General features: G+C 46.5%; 1 protein-coding gene across 2 annotated transcripts in view; it reads right to left on the bottom strand.

Annotated features, from left to right (window-relative positions):
• Positions 1-19,101, bottom strand: part of RIC1 (RIC1 partner of RAB6A GEF complex) — a 159,906-nt gene that overhangs the window by 12,305 nt on the left and 128,500 nt on the right. The window contains exons 21-26 of one of the 2 annotated variants that reach the window (XM_068136483.2): positions 17,476-17,795; positions 17,224-17,385; positions 16,894-17,054; positions 16,483-16,742; positions 16,187-16,372; positions 15,758-15,914 (exon numbers count right to left, since the gene is read on the bottom strand). In XM_068136483.2, coding sequence (XP_067992584.2) covers positions 15,758-15,914; positions 16,187-16,372; positions 16,483-16,742; positions 16,894-17,054; positions 17,224-17,385; positions 17,476-17,795 — 1,246 coding nt within the window. Of the gene's footprint in view, positions 1-15,757; positions 15,918-16,186; positions 16,373-16,482; positions 16,743-16,893; positions 17,055-17,223; positions 17,386-17,475; positions 17,796-19,101 lie in introns of both variants that reach the window. The other variant, XM_068136477.2, reaches the window with a different exon arrangement.

Raw genomic sequence — 19,101 nt, forward strand, 5'->3', positions numbered from 1 at the left:
GTGTATGGATAGAGTGTACCATTATGGATGGCATAGGGGATTTGCTTGTCCGAGTAAGAGTTAGGAAGAAAGATGAGAATGAAGAGTGCGTATATGAACAACGATCGCCGGCACCGGCACAAATGCATGCTCTGGATTGTCCACTCAGTGGACGGCTTGCTTTCACCTTCGCCTGTCCAATCAGCGGACGGCTTGCTTCGCCTTCGCCCAGCAGACGCCAATACGATGGCGTCGTATCGGCAATTAATCGGATGCTTTTGGGCCCCAACGTCGGCTAATTCAGATTTTTCGAGTATGGCTGCACATGATAAACAAAGTGCGCGGTTCGTAGATCGTAAATCCATTAGTGCCGTGGGCATCGGGTCACTGGGTGCGGCGTAAAAGGGATAACAAAGTCGAGTCCTTACGCTATTATTATATAGATATTGTTGCAGTTTTAGAACCCACACTCTTGTAAATATCCCATTATTAAAAGGTTAAAGGTTGCACCCCCTAGTTAGGCCACAAGCAACACATAGGCCACCATAGGACTTCAGTTATTTCATTAATATGTGTTTTAGATAAGGCCGTGTTTCCAATAGTTGAATCTGCGTTGTGTCGATCAAATAAGAGTAGGTCCCCAATTTGTTCATTTCACAAACTCCCTCTCCAAGCGACGCCATTACGCGCCCCTACAGTCGGTGCCTCATGGCTCTCCCAATTTGTTACGCGCCTTTGTTAGCAGCGTTCGCTGCCTTAGCGCTCGCCCCAGCCGCCATAAGCCATGAGGTTAGGCCTGAGAAAGGGGGCGGAACGCCAAGAAGAAGGTGTGGCCACGTCATCCAGCCGTCAAAGGCGTGGCCGGTAAGCCCTCACCAGCCAACCAGGGCTGAAGGAACATCGCTGGCAGGCGTGGCAGTTTGGCTCGCGGAGCGTTTTGCTGGTCGAGATATATAAGCGCGAACGCAAAGCCCTTTCACAGGACTTATTCAGCGGCGCTCTTGAGAAAGGACTTGTTGGAGGCGCGCTCGTTACAAGAACTGGTTGGAGGTGCGCGCGTTGTAAAAGGACTGCGTGAGAGAGCTCGCCTACAAGAGACTGCGCAGAGGACTTACGCGGAGAAGGACTAATGCGCTTGACTGTCGTGATTACAAAGAACCCTTATCGGGAGCGCGCATTACAGGACCGATGGGCGAGAGCGCATTGAGAAGAACCTTATGAGATATACGGCGCGCTGTTAAAGAGAACATTGGAGAGGGTGCGTTTGGCACGGGGGTGCACATATTACGTACGCCATAGGACGCCAGCTTCCCCCCGTTATATAAACTGTCCGGACGCGTTCCAATATACGCGGAGCTGCCTGCCGGGTTTCGCCCGCTGGACCGGAGCCTGGACCGGAGTCGACTGGAGCCTGGTCCCCATCGCCGGACCTTCCATCAACCATCTACAATCCCCATGTGAGTGTGTACGTTTGTCTGGGGTATTAAGCATAAGACAGTTCTAAGACTGCCCTGTGTTCTGCTTCTTCTTCTTCCTATCTTGTACATCCCTTTCGTTTCCTCCTCTTCTTGTAAATTGTAACAAGCGTTACGCCTAGGTCCCCCGTCGGTGAAGTGATGTGAGTTGACAAAGTGGAAGATGCAGAAAACATGCTATGATATTATATTTCGCTCACAAGGTTCAGACATACATGGAGGCGGCCATCTGGGATTTTGACGTGGCGACCCAATTTTCAATAGCGTTCGTCCTTGTGCCTAGATACACCCAAACACCAGATTAGAAGTTGGTACATCGCTTATTTTTCAAGATATTTCGCTCACAAGGTTCAGACATACATGGCGGCGGCCATCTTGGATTTTGACCCAATTTTCAATAGCGTTCTTCCTTATGCCGAGATACACCCACACACCAAATTAGAAGTTGGTACATCGCTTATTTTTCAAGATATTCATCTCACAAGGTTCAGACATACATGGCGGCAGCCATCTTAGATTTTGACGTGGCGAGCCAATTTTCAATAGCCTTCTTCCTTATGCCTAGATACACCCACACACCAGATTAGAAGTTGGTAATTCGCTTATTTTTCAAGATATTCATCTCACAAGCTTAAGACATACATGGCATCAGACATACATGGCGGCGGCCATCTTGGATTTTGACGTGGGTTGCACCCACACACCAAATTCGAATGCGGTCCTTCGCTTACGAACGCACGCACGCACGCCCGCCCGCACGGACACACGGACGGAGGGGAAAGCCATAGTCCCCCTTTCGCTACGCTGTGTGACGGGGGACAATAAACCCATCTTTGTTCTTCCTATACTCTGGTTTCCTCTTGTCCGATCGCATCCGTCCTTTCTATCATTGGGTAAATGTGGCACGATTGAAACCGCTAGAATCGGGTTTGGTCCCTGATAACGGCCCGGATCACGGCTCGCTATCCGCTCGGGGTTTCCACCAATAGCCGTGGTTCGGGCGGGAGTTATTTCCCTGTTTTACGGTCGGGTTAGTAATTAGGTATTTGGGACTAAATTGACCAATCACCCTACCTAATACCGACCGGAAGGAGCGTATAAATTCCAGGACTCGGGTCGGCCAGATAACAAGACAAGGGGATTAAACCGCCCCCCCCCCCCCTTGATAAGGGGAGCGCCGACGTCCGAGATCCGCAACAATTGGTGTCAGGAGTGGGATTTGGAACCTGGACGAAATTTGTTGACCAAATTTTGGACCCCAATTGTGCTATTGGTGCAACAATTGGTCTTTTTTTTCTTTTTCTTTTTGTATACTGAATCGAGGCTCGTGAAAGAGCTAAAATGGGAGCGGGATTTGGACCCGAACCAAATTTTTCTATTTTTCGACAAAAATGTGGTCGAAATTACGAGCGGCCAAAATTTTTATTTACGTCTAAATTGAATCGTGCCATGGATAACCAAGGCGATCGGATGCCGGTGGGAGAAATAGAAGAGGAGTTAGAGGCAACCCAGGACCCCAGGGAGGAACAATTGGGAGAGATGGAGGGAAGTAATGAAGGTGCGGTAGTGGGGGTTGCAGGCGCACAAAATGGCGGCGCCGCGCACATGGCCGCGGTAGCCGAGCCCGCGACGCCAATGGATATGGGCACCTTAATGGCGCAAATTAAAGCGTGCTTTGAGGTGCAAAGTAATGAAATGAGGGGAATGAAAGAAGGCTTAGGTAATTTGGAAAATAGGATGGGGGAGCAAATGGGAAACCAAATTGAGGGATTAGATAGAAAAATTGGGGGATTGAGTCAGGAGATGGGAGAAATGAGGGCCGATAGTGAGGAAATGGAAAATAGAATGAGGGAGCAATTGGGAGGTCAAATTGGGGGGGGTTAGAAAGTAAATTGGGGGGATTAGAGCACAAATTAGGGGGTCAATTGGAGGACGTGAATGGCCAAGTGAAGGAAAGAAATGAGGGGTTAGCGAGGGAGGATGAGCCTCCTATGAGCCCAGTATGAAATAAGAGCATTGGGGAGGGACAGAGACCGCAGATCGGGCGGAAAGGTTGCGGGGGTACGCGACGAGATAGCGCGGCTTGAGGAGCGCGGGTTGAGCGAAGTTGAGCAAGGCAAAGTCACGTGGACCGGGGTAGAAATCGCGACTCGGGGTGTGAAAAACCCGACGGCCGCCGAATTGGACAGGGCAAATTCATATGTGCCGGCGGTCGTCGAGGACAAAGAGACTGTAATGGCGATAGTGGAAATTGGGGTTGGAGAGACGGCAGGTATGGAGGATATATCGGAGATTGAGATGGAATGCATGCAAAGTCTGTATTCGCATAGTGATGCCATGCTTAATCACCAAAATGAAAGTTTGCAGGTGGTGGAGCGAAGAAGAGGAAGCGCCAAGGTGAGTAGGTTAGTATATGGCGCGAAAAGATTTGGCGCAAAAGTGTTTGGCGCGAAAGGATTTTTCGCGCGCTTGGGATCCAGACGGCATCCGGGCGTTCGTGGAAGGTCCTTTGTGCGCTGTGTAAAAGTGAGCTGTGTGAGAGGAAATGGCGCAAGTGTGAGGAAAAAGTGTGCGCCGAAGAGTGAGTGTGTTAGAGTGTGAAAGTGGGAGTGAGAGCGACGCAGAGAGTGAGATGGATGAGGAGTGTGGGCGAGAATACACACCTGAGATGGATGAGGAGCGTGTGCGAGGATGCACACCTGAGTTGGTTGTGACGAGTGTGCGGGGATGCACACCGCAGCACGTGATTGGGTGTGCGACAGGAGATTGCACACCCGTGGGTAGGTGTGCGCTGAGTGGGTATGTGCAAGAGTGCACACCCACGAGTGTTACGGAGTACGTAACTGAGGAGAGTGTGCCAGGGTGTGCGCGAGAGGTGTGTAACGGAGTGTGTGAGTGTGCCTGGGTGGTGTGCACGAGAGAGTGCGGTGATGGAATTGACGGAGTGTATGGGATGTGTGAGTAAAGAAAGGAGCGCGTGGTGTGAGAATGCGACTCAAGCATCGACCCAGACCGGGGGGTTAGCGTTTAGGCCGACGTATAGCCGACGCGAACCCTCGGTACGTGACGAGCTTGGTGTGCAGCGGGAACCGGCGCGGATCGTTGCCGCGGTGATCTCGCGGGCCCCGCCCTACACGGTCGGTGCCGCGTTTTGCCAGGCAAGGCGACCGGCCCAGTTCGAGGGGAGGTAGGAGGGTTCGGAGCGGCGCCCCCTTGCGGTGGCGGCGCTCCGGCCGGGGAAGGCTGGGCCATCGCGCTTGGGAGCGCAAAGCGTTGCGCCGAGGTGGTGCCTGGAGCCTTGGCCCGATAAAACCTCCTCCCCTGAATCCGAATGCCGGACGGACCAAACCTGCAGGAGACAGACCACCCGTATGCATTGCTCGGTTTTTCGAAGCCGAGCTGTGAAAATGATGTAATGACGTACCGAGAGGCTCAGAGTATAGTGGACGATTAATGATAGCAGTAGTGATGGATGGTAGTTTTACCATTCACATTACTCTTTGGGGCAGAGGAGCAATAGATTATGGGGTGGCAGTACAAACTAGCCCGGGAGGGTTAGGATAATCGTTAGGGACCTAGAAATGACTTTAGGTGACTTGAGATTTAAGTAGTGACATTGTACAGGTAGTGGGGACGTAGAGTAGAGTAGTTGGATGATAATGACGAGGGAGTGCTTAGTATAAGGGATGACGGGGAGCACTAGTATTAGAAGGGAGTAGTTAGTTTAAATGATGCTGTGTGTATGAGCTTTAAGTTTCGGATGAAATGAGGCATTGCGTATGGAAGTTCTTGGTCGTGCTGGTGAAATGAGGAATTGAGCGTGGGAAGATTTGAGCGCATGAGGCAATGCTCGAGAGGATGTGTGTGTGTGTAAAAGTGAATGAATGGTGTGGAGTAAATGGAGTGTGGAATGAGTGGAGTGGAGTGCATGGTGCGAAGGAGTGGATGGGGGAAGGATGGACCCCTTCACGAGTACCCGGGTAGGGTAGTTTAAAAGTAGGTAGAGGGAGTAGGTAAATTTGGGTTGGATATTGACATCTGTGGTGCGGAAGGTAGCAGAGTACTGCTTGGATGGGTGCATTAGTGTGTGGAATGGCTGGGCGTGTGGCTTAATTAGTACGTATGGTTGTTTGAGCACTCCGCCACTGGTAGTCTGTCGGCCAGGTGAGGCCGCAGGTAGGCTCTGGGAGCCAGTTAGAGTCAGTGTTCAGTTCAGGTAGAGTTCAGCGGGCCCGGGGATCCCAAGGAAGAGGACCCTGGTAGCCCAATGCCAGAGAGAGCATCGAGGGGGTAAGTGCCAGGGAGGGCCTTCCCCAGGTAGGTTAGGGTGAAGGAGCTAGGCAAGCTCGGGTGGCGACGTTCAGTGGCGGAGATGCGCAGGTAAGTAGGACCTGCTAGGGGAGCCACAAGACCCAGCCCCGAAATTGTGCGAGGGCACAGAATTGAAAAATGGGGGGAGTGAGACCCCAAATTGGAGAGCACCACAGTATGTGCAATGGGAATTGGTTTTTAGAGCCACATAGAGTAAAGATGGCCAATGGATTGGCAGGGCGAGACCCCGGGTAGTTTAACTGTGTTAATGTCATTTAGAAGTACTAGGGCATGCCCGTACTATATCTATATCTAAAATTATATCCCCCCCCTCTATTTACATGAAATGGTTTGGTCCAAAGCGAACGGCTTGCGAGTGGTGACAATCCCCCCCCTCTATTTACATGCAATGGTTTGGTCCAAAGCGAACGGCTTCCGGAGTTTGGTAAAGAAATCGCCATCGCGTGCACAAACGCGCAGGAAAGCGAATGAATCGCAAATTCGTTTTTATTAGTTGTAAAACATAGTTTAACGCCAACATAGTTTGCAAACGTGAAATAAATGAATACGCTCTCAAATGTGCCATCCGAGGCAGAGTGTGCCCGCCACGTTCGGCACACGCGATCGTTCGCTGCTCTCTGATTGGTTGAATCGTTTTTTGGACATAGCTCGGTAAGTAATTGTCCGATTAATATGAAACCTTGAAAAGGCACATCCTCGGGTCCCCAGCAATATACCTGGCAAGTTAAAAGTATATCGGACCCGTGGTTGTCGAGAAACAGCGGTCACAGACAAACAAACAAACGTACAGACAGACAGACAGAGATTACTGGAATTATAGATAGATAGCTAGGATGAAAGTCTCTTCGCACCATCCGCATCCACTCACTAAGGTGATAGAACTCCACACCATGTTTTGCAAGTATTTGGAAATGAAAGACGCATCTTGACGTGGGTGAGACATTGTGTTTATTCCATCTCTTCCTCCTTAGGAGGGATTGATGACGAATTCGGAATTAGAGGGGATGGGAAAGACAAGACGAAGAGACAAATTGTAAATTGTGCAAATACGGGGTAGGGGCAAGGGTAGAGTAGGTGACATGGGGGGTGACGAATGCTAGGGACGAGCTTTCTCGGCTCGCTCTCCCGCGCCCCACATCTTGCATTACCTTGTTTTGATGTGTACCCTTGCGCCCTTTCCCCCGCTAATCTGCTTTGTCTTCCTTCCCCACTCATGGACCATGTTCTTTTGTGTCCGAGGAGAGTGTGCAGGTATCCGCAGTTGTGCGCCCGCACCCTTGCTGCCTCCTGCCTACACTGATGCACCATATGGACCACACGTTCTGTGGCCTGGCACCACTTATGGACCACACGTTCTGTGGCCTGGCACCTCTGCTGGGACCGACCATTGTTGCCAGCGGTATCTGGCTTGAGGACCACTGTTTTAAGTGGCATCTATGCCCAGCAGTGGACCACCTGAGTTGGCCCTGCTGGCCATATAAATAATAAAAAGCGGACGTGGTGTGTGCCCTTTTTATTAATAAAAACATCAAGCAAGAAGACAGCCAGAAACATCGGCCCAGCAGAGCAAGAGCAAGAAGAAGACTTCATTTAAATTATTTTTTAAATGTTTGTTTTTGTGCATTTTGATGCTTTTTGTGCATTTTGGTGCATTTATTGTACATATGGGTATGGTGTATCAGTGCAGTGCATGGCAATGGCATTTTCCTCTTCTCAAAAACATCTTCTCTTTTCCCACAAAAGACAGGTCCTGGGTTGTAGTGTAAATAATTAGTAGTGTACTGTAAATAACATGCTCCCCACCGGCTTAAATGTTTAGTTTGAAGACCATTCCGTAATTCGGTTAATTGTGGGCGTGAGTCAGTTAGGTAGGATGCAACGCAGCAGGTGGGACATATCTAGTGTTAAAACTGTCGCACTCAGGGTGAGGTTAAAAGTAGAGGGTAACCACACCTAAGTGTCACAATAATTTAAAAGATAGTCCTTTTGTTTCGGCTCGGGACGAGCCTGGAAAAAGGGGGGTGCAGTGTTGTTGTTTTAGAACCCACACTCTTGTAAATATCCCATTATTAAAAGGTTAAAGGTTGCACCCCCTAATTAGGCCACAAGCAACACGTAGGCCACCATAGGACTTCAGTTATTTCATTAATATGTGTTTTAGATAAGGCCGTGTTTCCAATAGTTGAATCTGCATTGTGTCGATCAAATAAGGGTAGGTCCCCAATTCGTTCATTTTACAACCTCCCTCTCCAAGCGACGCCATTACGTGCCCCTACAGTCGGTGCCTCATGGCTCTCCCAATTTGTTGCGCGCCTTTGTTAGCAGCCTTAGCGCTCGCCCCAGCCGCCATAAGCCACGAGGTTAGGCCTAAGAAAGGGGGCGGAACGCCAAGAAGAAGGTGTGGCCACGTCATCCAGCCATCAAAGGCGTGGCCGGTAAGCCCTCACCAGCCAACCAGGGCTGAAGGAACATCGCTGGCAGGCGTGGCAGTTTGGCTCGCGGAGCGTTTTGCTGGTCGAGATATATAAGCACGAACGCAAAGCCCTTTCACAGGACTTATTCAGCGGCGCTCTTGAGAAAGGACTTGTTGGAGGCGTGCTCGTTACAAGGACTGGTTGGAGGCGCGCGCATTGTAAAAGGACTGCGTGAGAGAGCTCGCCTACAAGGGACTGCGCAGAGGACTTACGCGGAGAAGGACTAATGCGCTTGACTATCGTGATTACAAAGAACCCTTATCGGGAGCGCGCATTACAGGACCGATGGGCGAGAGCGCATTGAGAAGAACCTAATGAGATATATGGCGTGCTGTTAAAGAGAACATTGGAGAGGGTGCGTTTGGCACGGGGGTACACATATTACGTACGCCTTAGGACGCCAGCTTCCCCCCCATTATAAAAACTGTCCGGACGCGTTCCAATATACGCGGAGCTGCCTACCGGGTTTCGCCCGCTGGACCGGAGCCTGGACCGGAGTCGACTGGAGCCTGGACCCCATCGCCGGACCTTCCATCAACCATCTACAATCCCCGTGTGTGTGTGTACGTTTGTCTGGGGTATTAAGCATAAGACTGTTCTAAGACTGCCCTGTGTTCTGCTTCTTCTTCTTCCTATCTTGTACATCCCTTTCGTTTCCTCTTCTTCTTGTAAATTGTAATAAACCCATCTTTGTTCTTCCTATACTCTGGTTTCCTCTTGTCCGATCGCATCCGTCCTTTCTATCATTGGGTAAACGTGGCACGATTGAAACTGCTAGAATCGGGTTTAGTCCCTGTTAACGGTCCGGATCGCGGCTCGCTATCCGCTCGGCGTTTCCACCAATAGCCGTGGTTCGGGCGGGAGTTATTTCCCTGCTTTACGGTCGGGTTAGTAATTAGGTATTTGGGACTAAATTGACCAATCACCCTACCTAATACCGACCGGAACGAGCGTATCACTTCCAGGACTCGGCTCGGCCAGATAACAAGACAAGGGGATTAACCCCCCCCCCCCCCCTTGATAAGGGGAGCGCCGACTTCCGAGATACGCAACAATATACACACACAGTAAGTTCTCCTATATAATGTAATAATGTCGCTTCTAACAACATTGTTTTAATATAATATCACTAACCAATAGGGGATCACTTTTCTTACAATGTCGTGACATCTCCATATTACGTCATCGGTTCCTGGCGGCTGGTGCTGTATGCAGTACTGTACACATAAGGATGTAAGAGTTGCGAGTCAATAATAGAGGTAAATAAAGTATTCACTGGTCAATAGCATTACATAACGCCACTGGAAACATCCCCTTCTCTTCTGTAACGCTACGTAACGTTTGGACACTCATCCCCTGTGCAGGTGCTTGGTGACCTGCGTTACGCCGACAGGCATATGAACATGACGCCAACTTTCCCAAAGAATGCCATTTTATTCTGAAATGAACAAAATGATATATAAAGGAAATTAGTTCGAATAAGCAGTATGGAAATATTGAGCAACTAGAATGGCACTCGGTGGAGCGCAAACCTCCGCCTGGCTGAACAGTTTGTTTTGTATCTCACTGATAGGCCGGATCTGGATTCTGACCTGAACCAAAACCGAATCAGCTTGTTCTTGTCACTTAACGAACTCATCCACCAAGTTTAGTCATAACTCGTCCATAACTTTTTTAAATATCATGTTATATGTCGATTGTTGCCCGATCTCTCAATGGTGAAGAATCACTTGAAAATTAAACAATTCTCATATCCGAACCCATTTTCAGATCTTCACCAAAATTGAACCAATTCTTCGTTGTTACACACCCAACCTGTCCACCAGGTTTTGTCCAAATCCATCCACAACTTTTTGAGATATCCTGCTATGTATCATTTTTGGCCCAATCTCCCAGTGGTGAAAAATCACTTACAAAATTATAGTAGCCGGATCCCAATCCAGATCTTCACCAAAATCTAATCTTTTCGTCCTCATCACATACGCTACATCTCTGCCAAGTTTCGTCCGAATAAGTCCACAACTTTTTGAGATATCTTGTTCACAGACAGACAAACAGACAGGGGTGAAAACATAACCGCCATCCATCTTCGGTGGCGGAGGTAATAAAGTGTACAGAAACTACCACAAAAATGCCAAATGTTTAAAACGTTATGGAGCAGGATAATAACCTACCATGTGTTCGTACTCATACTCATGTTCGTACTAGCCGTGGTTCGGGCGGGAGTTATTTCCCTGCTTTACGGTCGGGTTAGTAATTAGGTATTTGGGACTTGAAAATTAAATCACAGTTATGAGCTTCACAGCTTCAAATCACAGTTATGAGCAAATGCTCAAGGGAAAGCATACACAGAGAAAACGGAGATTTGCAACATTCCAAACACCACATTTATACGTGGCAGACAGAAAAAGAAAATACCGCCAAAGCGGGAGTTGTTGTTCCGAGAAACGACACTTCCCCTACCGAGGGAAGTGCATCTAGAGCACTCTTTTCCTCCACAAGAAGCCCTCTTAGTCTTCAGTCATCATCCACCTGGTGCACTACGCTCTTTTTTGTGAAGTTAATTTCCGTTAAACATGAGTGATAAACGTCCTGCTAATGAGCTTGTGGACAAAACGGCCTGTGAATAATCCGAGGAAGACCCAGTGATGTAAAGGCGTTGGGGGAGGTGGAACCTACTTCATCCTTGCATTAGGCCACTCCCCTCACAATTTAATTTTCATTAGGCCACTCCCCTCAATTTAATTTTCATTCGGCCACTCCCCTCAATTTAATTTTCATTCGGCCACTCCCCTCAATTTAATTTTCATTCGGCCACTCCCCTCAATTTAATTTTCATTCGGCCACTCCCCTCAATTTTATTTTCAATAGGCCACTCCCCTCAAATTAATTTTCATTTGGCCACTCCCCTCAATTTAATTTTCATTAGGCCACTCCCCTCAATTTAATTTTCATTCGGCCACTCCCCTCAATTTAATTTTCATTCGGCCACTCCCCTCAATTTTATTTTCAATAGGCCACTCCCCTCAAATTAATTTTCATTTGGCCACTCCCCTCAATTTAATTTTCATTCGGCCACTCCCCTCAATTTAATTTTCATTCGGCCACTCCCCTCACAATTGAATTTTCATTCGGCCACTCCCCTCAATTTAATTTTCATTCGGCCACTCCCCTCAATTTAATTTTCATTCGGCCACTCCCCTCAATTTAATTTTCATTCGGCCACTCCCCTCAATTTAATTTTCATTCGGCCACTCCCCTCAATTTTATTTTCAATAGGCCACTCCCCTCAATTTTATTTTCAATAGGCCACTCCCCTCAATTTAATTTTCATTCGGCCACTCCCCTCAATTTAATTTTCATTCGGCCACTCCCCTCAATTTTATTTTCAATAGGCCACTCCCCTCAAATTAATTTTCATTTGGCCACTCCCCTCAATTTAATTTTCATTAGGCCACTCCCCTCAATTTTATTTTCATTCGGCCACTCCCCTCAATTTAATTTTCATTCGGCCACTCCCCTCACAATTGAATTTTCATTCGGCCACTCCCCTCAATTTAATTTTCATTCGGCCACTCCCCTCAATTTAATTTTCATTCGGCCACTCCCCTCAATTTAATTTTCATTCGGCCACTCCCCTCAATTTAATTTTCATTCGGCCACTCCCCTCAATTTTATTTTCAATAGGCCACTCCCCTCAATTTAATTTTCATTCGGCCACTCCCCTCACAATTGAATTTTCATTCGGCCACTCCCCTCAATTTAATTTTCATTCGGCCACTCCCCCAATTTAATTTTCATTCGGCCACTCCCCTCAATTTAATTTTCATTCGGCCACTCCCCTCAATTTAATTTTCATTCGGCCACTCCCCTCACAATTGAATTTTCATTCGGCCACTCCCCTCAATTTAATTTTCATTCGGCCACTCCCCTCAATTTAATTTTCATTCGGCCACTCCCCTCAATTTAATTTTCATTCGGCCACTCCCCTCAATTTAATTTTCATTCGGCCACTCCCCTCAATTTTATTTTCAATAGGCCACTCCCCTCAATTTAATTTTCATTCGGCCACTCCCCTCACAATTGAATTTTCATTCGGCCACTCCCCTCAATTTAATTTTCATTCGGCCACTCCCCTCAATTTAATTTTCATTCGGCCACTCCCCTCACAATTGAATTTTCATTCGGCCACTCCCCTCAATTTAATTTTCATTCGGCCACTCCCCTCAATTTAATTTTCATTCGGCCACTCCCCTCAATTTAATTTTCATTCGGCCACTCCCCTCAATTTAATTTTCATTCGGCCACTCCCCTCAATTTAATTTTCATTCGGCCACTCCCCTCAATTTAATTTTCATTCGGCCACTCCCCTCACAATTGAATTTTCATTCGGCCACTCCCCTCAATTTAATTTTCATTCGGCCACTCCCCTCAATTTAATTTTCATTCGGCCACTCCCCTCAATTTAATTTTCATTCGGCCACTCCCCTCAATTTAATTTTCATTCGGCCACTCGCCTCACAATTGAATTTTCATTCGGCCACTCCCCTCAATTTAATTTTCATTCGGCCACTCCCCTCAATTGAATTTTCATTCGGCCACTCCCCTCACAATTGAATTTTCATTCGGCCACTCCCCTCAATTTAATTTTCATTCGGCCACTCCCCTCAATTTAATTTTCATTCGGCCACTCCCCTCAATTTAATTTTCATTCGGCCACTCCCCACACCTCCACCTCCACAAGCACCATCCACGACCATCATCAGTGAATACATTACAGTACTGTACATTACTTCCCTTGGTAATTTTTTGTTATTTATATGATGCTTTTACAATTTTATATTTTATGATTAGGATGTTATTGAATGTAAATATACACAAATATGCTTTTTTAGACTAAGTAAAGGTGTTTTCGTGCAAAAAACTTTTGACCTGGGATACATTAAATATTATTTACATCAATTTAAATGGGAAAACTTGTTTCCAACAACATCGTTTCCTATAACGTTACACTTTTTAGGGACACATTAACTACGTTGTAGGACTTACTGTATATGAGGGAAGTCCCCCTCCTCCCACCCCCCAAAAAAATGAGCAACCCATTAGTGATATGTGGCTCTCCCTCATTAACAAACAGACACCTGCCAACATAGGTATCAACACATCAAGGACAATGGACCATGATGAGCAAGACCACACCGGCCAATCAGCAACACACAATGACCAGCCAATCAGCAACACACAATGACCAGCCAATCAGTACCCCACAATGACCAGCCAAACAGTACTCTACAATAACCAGCCAATGGGGGGTGTGCAGTTCTTATAAACCCTGCTCTTATTCGCTCCAGTTACTTCATACCGTCGATGGGCGGAGCATGCTGCCCGAAACGTCAAGGCCTACTATTCCTCTTTTTATTTTGCTTTAGTGTTATTTTTAAAGTATAAAGAATATAAATTGCTTTTTTAAGACCCAACACATGATGAAAATCACAAACCTTTAACTTTATTACTAATCCACCATGGAAACCGTTAAACAGCACTTCTGAACATGTTTTGGGTTGGCACGATGGCCTCGAGTTATGCACACTCACACCAAACTGTCTACAAAGGAGGCTAGCGCTCCATAGAACCGACAAAAAAAAAACTCAGATAGTGTTATATATTCCTATTATCATGACTGAATTGACACACGACATTTTATCGCACCTTCTCAAGTTAAAGTTTACTGTGACAATCAAATCTTCTTCTTCACCATTACTCGTTCAAAGCCTCACAGTCAAATAGATATCAAGTTGACAGGACATTTACCGACAGCTTGTTTTTTATGCATATATGCAAATTATCATTCACTTTAAACCATTATCTCATGTTTTTCACAATTGGGTGTAGCAATAACTGACGACCTCCGTCCGAAGGTGGATGGAGGTTATGTTTTCACCTATGTCTGTCTGTGAACAGGATATCTCAAAAACCTATGGACGGATTGGGCAGAAATTTGGTGGACAGTTTGGGTGTGTGACAACAACAAATTGATTAGATTTTGACGGGGATCCGAATCCGGATAATACAATTTTTAAGTGATCTTCATCATTGAGAGACAAGGCCCAAAACGATATTTAACAGGATGTTTCAAAAAGTTTTGGACAGGTTATGACAAAACTTGGTGGATGAGTTGGTTAATTGATGAGGACAAGCTGATTAGGTTTTGGTTAAAGTCTGGATGTGGATCTGGCCTATCAGTCAGATATAAATCGTACACTGTTCAGCCTAGCGGAGGTACGCGCTCCACCAAGTGCCATTCTAGTTATAAGATAGATTTACGGTGAATATTGTATAGTCATTCACTCTTGGCTTGCACTGCTGTGTGACTAAGGGTAAGTTGGGGCTGCTGCAGGATGAGGACAAATTACCTTACTCTCGTCTCATGACAAACACCCAAATACAGCCCTGCACACCAGAAATACACCATCTATTTCATTCCATTGGAATACTCGACCAACGTGGCCCTTTCAGCAGATTTGTCGACAAAAAATAGAGACCACCCCAACAAGTGGTGGGGGGCAGGGGGGTAGCATAAATCATTTCTACACATTAGGGGGAGGGGGGGGGGGGACAATTAAACTATTATATAAAAAATGCAACCAAAAATAAAAGTAACCATTCATTATAAAACACTAGCTGAATGCACCCGGCGTTCCCCGGGTTCTTTTTGAATGAATTTACTACTATAATTCAGCTTTTACCCACAGCCGCAGAAGATTGACTACTATAATTCAGCTCAGCTTTTAATTGTGAAATGGGCCCAGCCCGGCCTCGACCGGCCTCGCCACCTCGCCTATAACCTTCTCGGGGCCCACCCCGACATTTTTAGTTCTTTTTGAATGAATTTACTACTATAATTCAGCTTTTACCCTCAGCCATAGAAGATTAACTACTATAATTCATCTCAGCTTTTAATTGCGAAATGGGCCCAGCCCGGCCGAAGCGGCCTCGACCGGCCTCGCCACCTAGCCTATAACCTTCCCGGGGCCCGTCCCGACATTTTTTGTTTTGGAGGTTTCCTCCTATCTTTCACCGTTCAGGAGATTAGTGCGTGCAGACAAACAAACAAACATACAAACAAACAAAAACTTTCTTTTATATATATATATAGATATAAAAAAACCCCTGCCCCCCACATATATATATATAGATATATAGAAGAAAATTACCTAAGTAGCCTTGGTTTGTGTCAATGACCTCACAAAGGAAAAAAAGTACAAAAATAAAAAGTAAGATTTCACTTCACAAGACCAATTATAAGGCAAAAATGCACAATTACAAAAAAAAGATATGATGGTCAGTATAAAATCTTCATCATCGAGAGATACTGTTGCATCAAAACACCTTTACCAAGGCTATTGAAAATTTGAGATGAGTAAAGCCATACCGTACTTAGTTAGCTCTAGGTGTTTATGTGTTAATAAGTGCTGCTTAACCAACCCTAGTTCTCACCGCAACTGAACATTAGCTTTCGCAGGGCCTCGACAAGCAAGCTGCAGTGAGATGCTCAAAGAAGGGACAGGAAGCACTTCATCGAGAAGAGCCCAATCAGCTTCCAACATAGAACTCGATTCGGTCATATCCGTGGCGGAACCCACACTCACCTCATCTACTAAGGGAATCAGGGCAAAAAGTAGGAACACAGAAGGAGATGAAAGGAACTCAAGATCCACAACAGTAAAACCATGGCCATTCATTTAGCTTTTTCATCCACATAGTTTTGTTGCAACAAAGTATATCAACCAGCAAGCTCGTTAAGTGCAAATCCTAAAAGCTGTAATCACACTTGCTCAATGTAATTAATAACTTGATAAATAAAAAGCGAGTGCTGGTTTCAAGTTCCATGCACTGTACAACTCCGAGAAAATACTTACAACACACCTTTTTTGCAGATTGGTGTGAGATAAGCTTCTTGCATGATTGGTGCTTCGGGATTCTCAGAAAGGCTCAAAGCACATACAGGCAAGAACCCATCTGTCCTGTCTGATTCGGGTTCTCTGTTCCACCATGTTCTCACTGTGGACTCACCTTGCCACGGCACGGGTAATGAATGTGTGGCCTGGGCTCCTGTTCATGAAAGAAACAGCAAAACTCTACTTTCTCTTCCTTCCACTACTTGTGAAAACGTTTCAGAAATTTTTACGAGGTGCCAGCAACGGGCAAGAGTATCAACCTGCCTTTGTTTCCGTCCAGGCCTGGTGCAGAAGGAAGCGGCCAGCAGAAGTCACGATGTAGCTGGTGCAAAGCACAAACGTAATCTTGAGGTTGTGCCGAGCGCTCATGTTCACTGCGCAACCAGCCTATAAGCTCAAAGCCCAGGTGTGCTGAGAAGCGTGCTAGGTCACCGATGCGTGAAGCTTCGAGGAGGCGGCGGGCATGTCGCGAGAGCATAGATTCCAAGAAGAGGCGCTCCACACAGTCACCACAGTCCCTGGGCCTGTAAGCCGTTAAAACACCAATCGGGTTGCAGAGAGAGCATGGTTATCAAGAAACTGCTGTGTTCAGACTGAGCATACAAAGCTCATCTGGTAAAATCTTCAAAATTATACTCGATTACATTGCCAACAAAAACAAGCAATCAATCTCACCGCTTGGCTCCAGGTGCAACCGGAACGCTCAGGGCTTTGTGCAAAATAACCTTCCCTTGCGTCCCATCCCGTACAGGCAAAGGTGTAGGTAATTCAGAGGTCTGGGACAGGCTAATGCTCCGATTGCGGAAAAACTCCAACCCAGAGGTCACCGTTACCTCCTCCAAAATACATGCAACAAAGTAGAACAAGTTATGGCAAAGATTTGTAAATCACAGTGACGTGTGTGTGTGTGTGTGTGTGTGTGTGTGTGTGTGTGTGTGTGTGTGTGTGTGTGTGTGTGTGTGTGTGTGTGTGTGTGTGTGTGTGTGTGTGTGTAAAGAGCATTACTGAGCTGGAAGGCACCACCGCTGAGGCTGTATCTTCTTCTCCAGAGCCAATGGCCCGCAAAAAGCGGATCATATGTTGGCAAAGCTCCCAACAACCATCTTCGAGTGCAGAATTGAACAACAGTGTAGCATGTTGTCGACTCGCAGCAGGTGCCTCCATGTTCTACATCAATGACGATGCATCACAAGCCGAACAATAGATTATAATATTACATTCCCACACACTGCTCTTGCCACATTTAATCACTCTTACCTGCAGGATAATCAAATAAGAGGCCGCAGTCTCAAGATCCCTGGCCAGAAGGCTTTCCTCAAATAGTTCCTTAGGACTGCCCACAGCCGCAAACAAGTAGTCCCAAAGAGCCACCTCCGACTTCCGGGCACAGTGGGCTACGGTGCGCAGGAATCCAGGAAACTCTGCTGCCAACTTGGCAAGTGCTGGGAGGAGGGGGTCCGGTACAGGTGTCCTCGCAGCAGCTTCAGCCTCCAACACAGCATGAAGTGCCATCTCCAATGCATGGCGGAAGTACGGTAAGTTCGAGCATCCACGCGCGAGTCCAAGTGCTGCCTCACCTATGGGCCAAAGTGTTAAAACAATGGTTTGGTATAGGTGGGTGAAAACAAATAATTAATCCACCACAAAAAAATTTGCAATTTCACAACACAAGAATTTCCTTTTGGCTACATTTCTGTTCTCCACCTCCTTCTCGTAACGAAATTTAATTGTTCAATCCAGGTGAATAAAAAACAAAATTTATGATCTCATCACAAAGCTCGACTACCATGACATTTACATAATCAAGGGAGCAAAAATGGTGGAATGTGCTGCAAAAATGGTGGAATGTGCTGCAAAAATGGTGGAATGTGCTGCAAAAATGGTGGAATGTGCTGCAAAAATGGTGGAATGTGCTGCAAAAATGGTGGAATGTGCTGCAAAAATGGTGGAATGTGCTGCAAAAATGGTGGAATGTGCTGCAAAAATGGTGGAATGTGCTGCAAAAATGGTGGAATGTGCTGCAAAAATGGTGGAATGTGCTGCAAAAATGGTGGAATGTGCTGCAAAAATGGTGGAATGTGCTGCAAAAATGGTGGAATGTGCTGCAAAAATGGTGGAATGTGCTGCAAAAATGGTGGAATGCGCTGCAAAAATGGTGGAATGTGCTGCAAAAATGGTGGAATGTGCTGCAAAAATGGTGGAATGTGCTGCAAAAATGGTGGAATGTGCTGCAATAATGGTGGAATGTGCTGCAAAAATGGTGGAATGTGCTGCAAAAATGGTGGAATGTGCTGCAAAAATGGTGGAATGTGCTGCAAAAATGGTGGAATGTGCTGCAAAAATGGTGGAATGTGCTGCAAAAATGGTGGAATGTGCTGCAAAAATGGTGGAATGTGCTGCAATAATGGTGGAATGTGCTGCAAAAATGGTGGAATGTGCTGCAAAAATGGTGGAATGTGCTGCAAAAATGGTGGAATGCGCTGCAAAAATGGTGGAATGCGCTGCAATAATGGTGGAATGTGCTGCAATAATGGTGGAATGTGCTGCAAAAATGGTGGAATGTGCTGCAAAAATGGTGGAATGTGCTGCAAAAATGGTGGAATGTGCTGCAAAAATGGTGGAATGTGCTGCAAAAATGGTGGAATGTGCTGCAAAAATGGTGGAATGTGCTGCAAAAATGGTGGAATGTGCTGCAAAAATGGTGGAATGTGCTGCAAAAATGGTGGAATGTGCTGCAAAAATGGTGGAATGTGCTGCAAAAATGGTGGAATGTGCTGCAATAATCGGAGATCTCGCGAGATCTTGGAGACGGCGGCAGGGATTTTCGAAGCTCCACACGGTCTCCACGTTTTTCGAAGTTAAGTCTGTTCACAATTGTATTTT

This window comes from Myxine glutinosa, chromosome 1 (assembly GCF_964187855.1).
Source record: "Myxine glutinosa chromosome 1, kmMyxGlut1.1, whole genome shotgun sequence".
Classification (NCBI taxonomy): Eukaryota; Metazoa; Chordata; class Myxini; order Myxiniformes; family Myxinidae; genus Myxine; species Myxine glutinosa.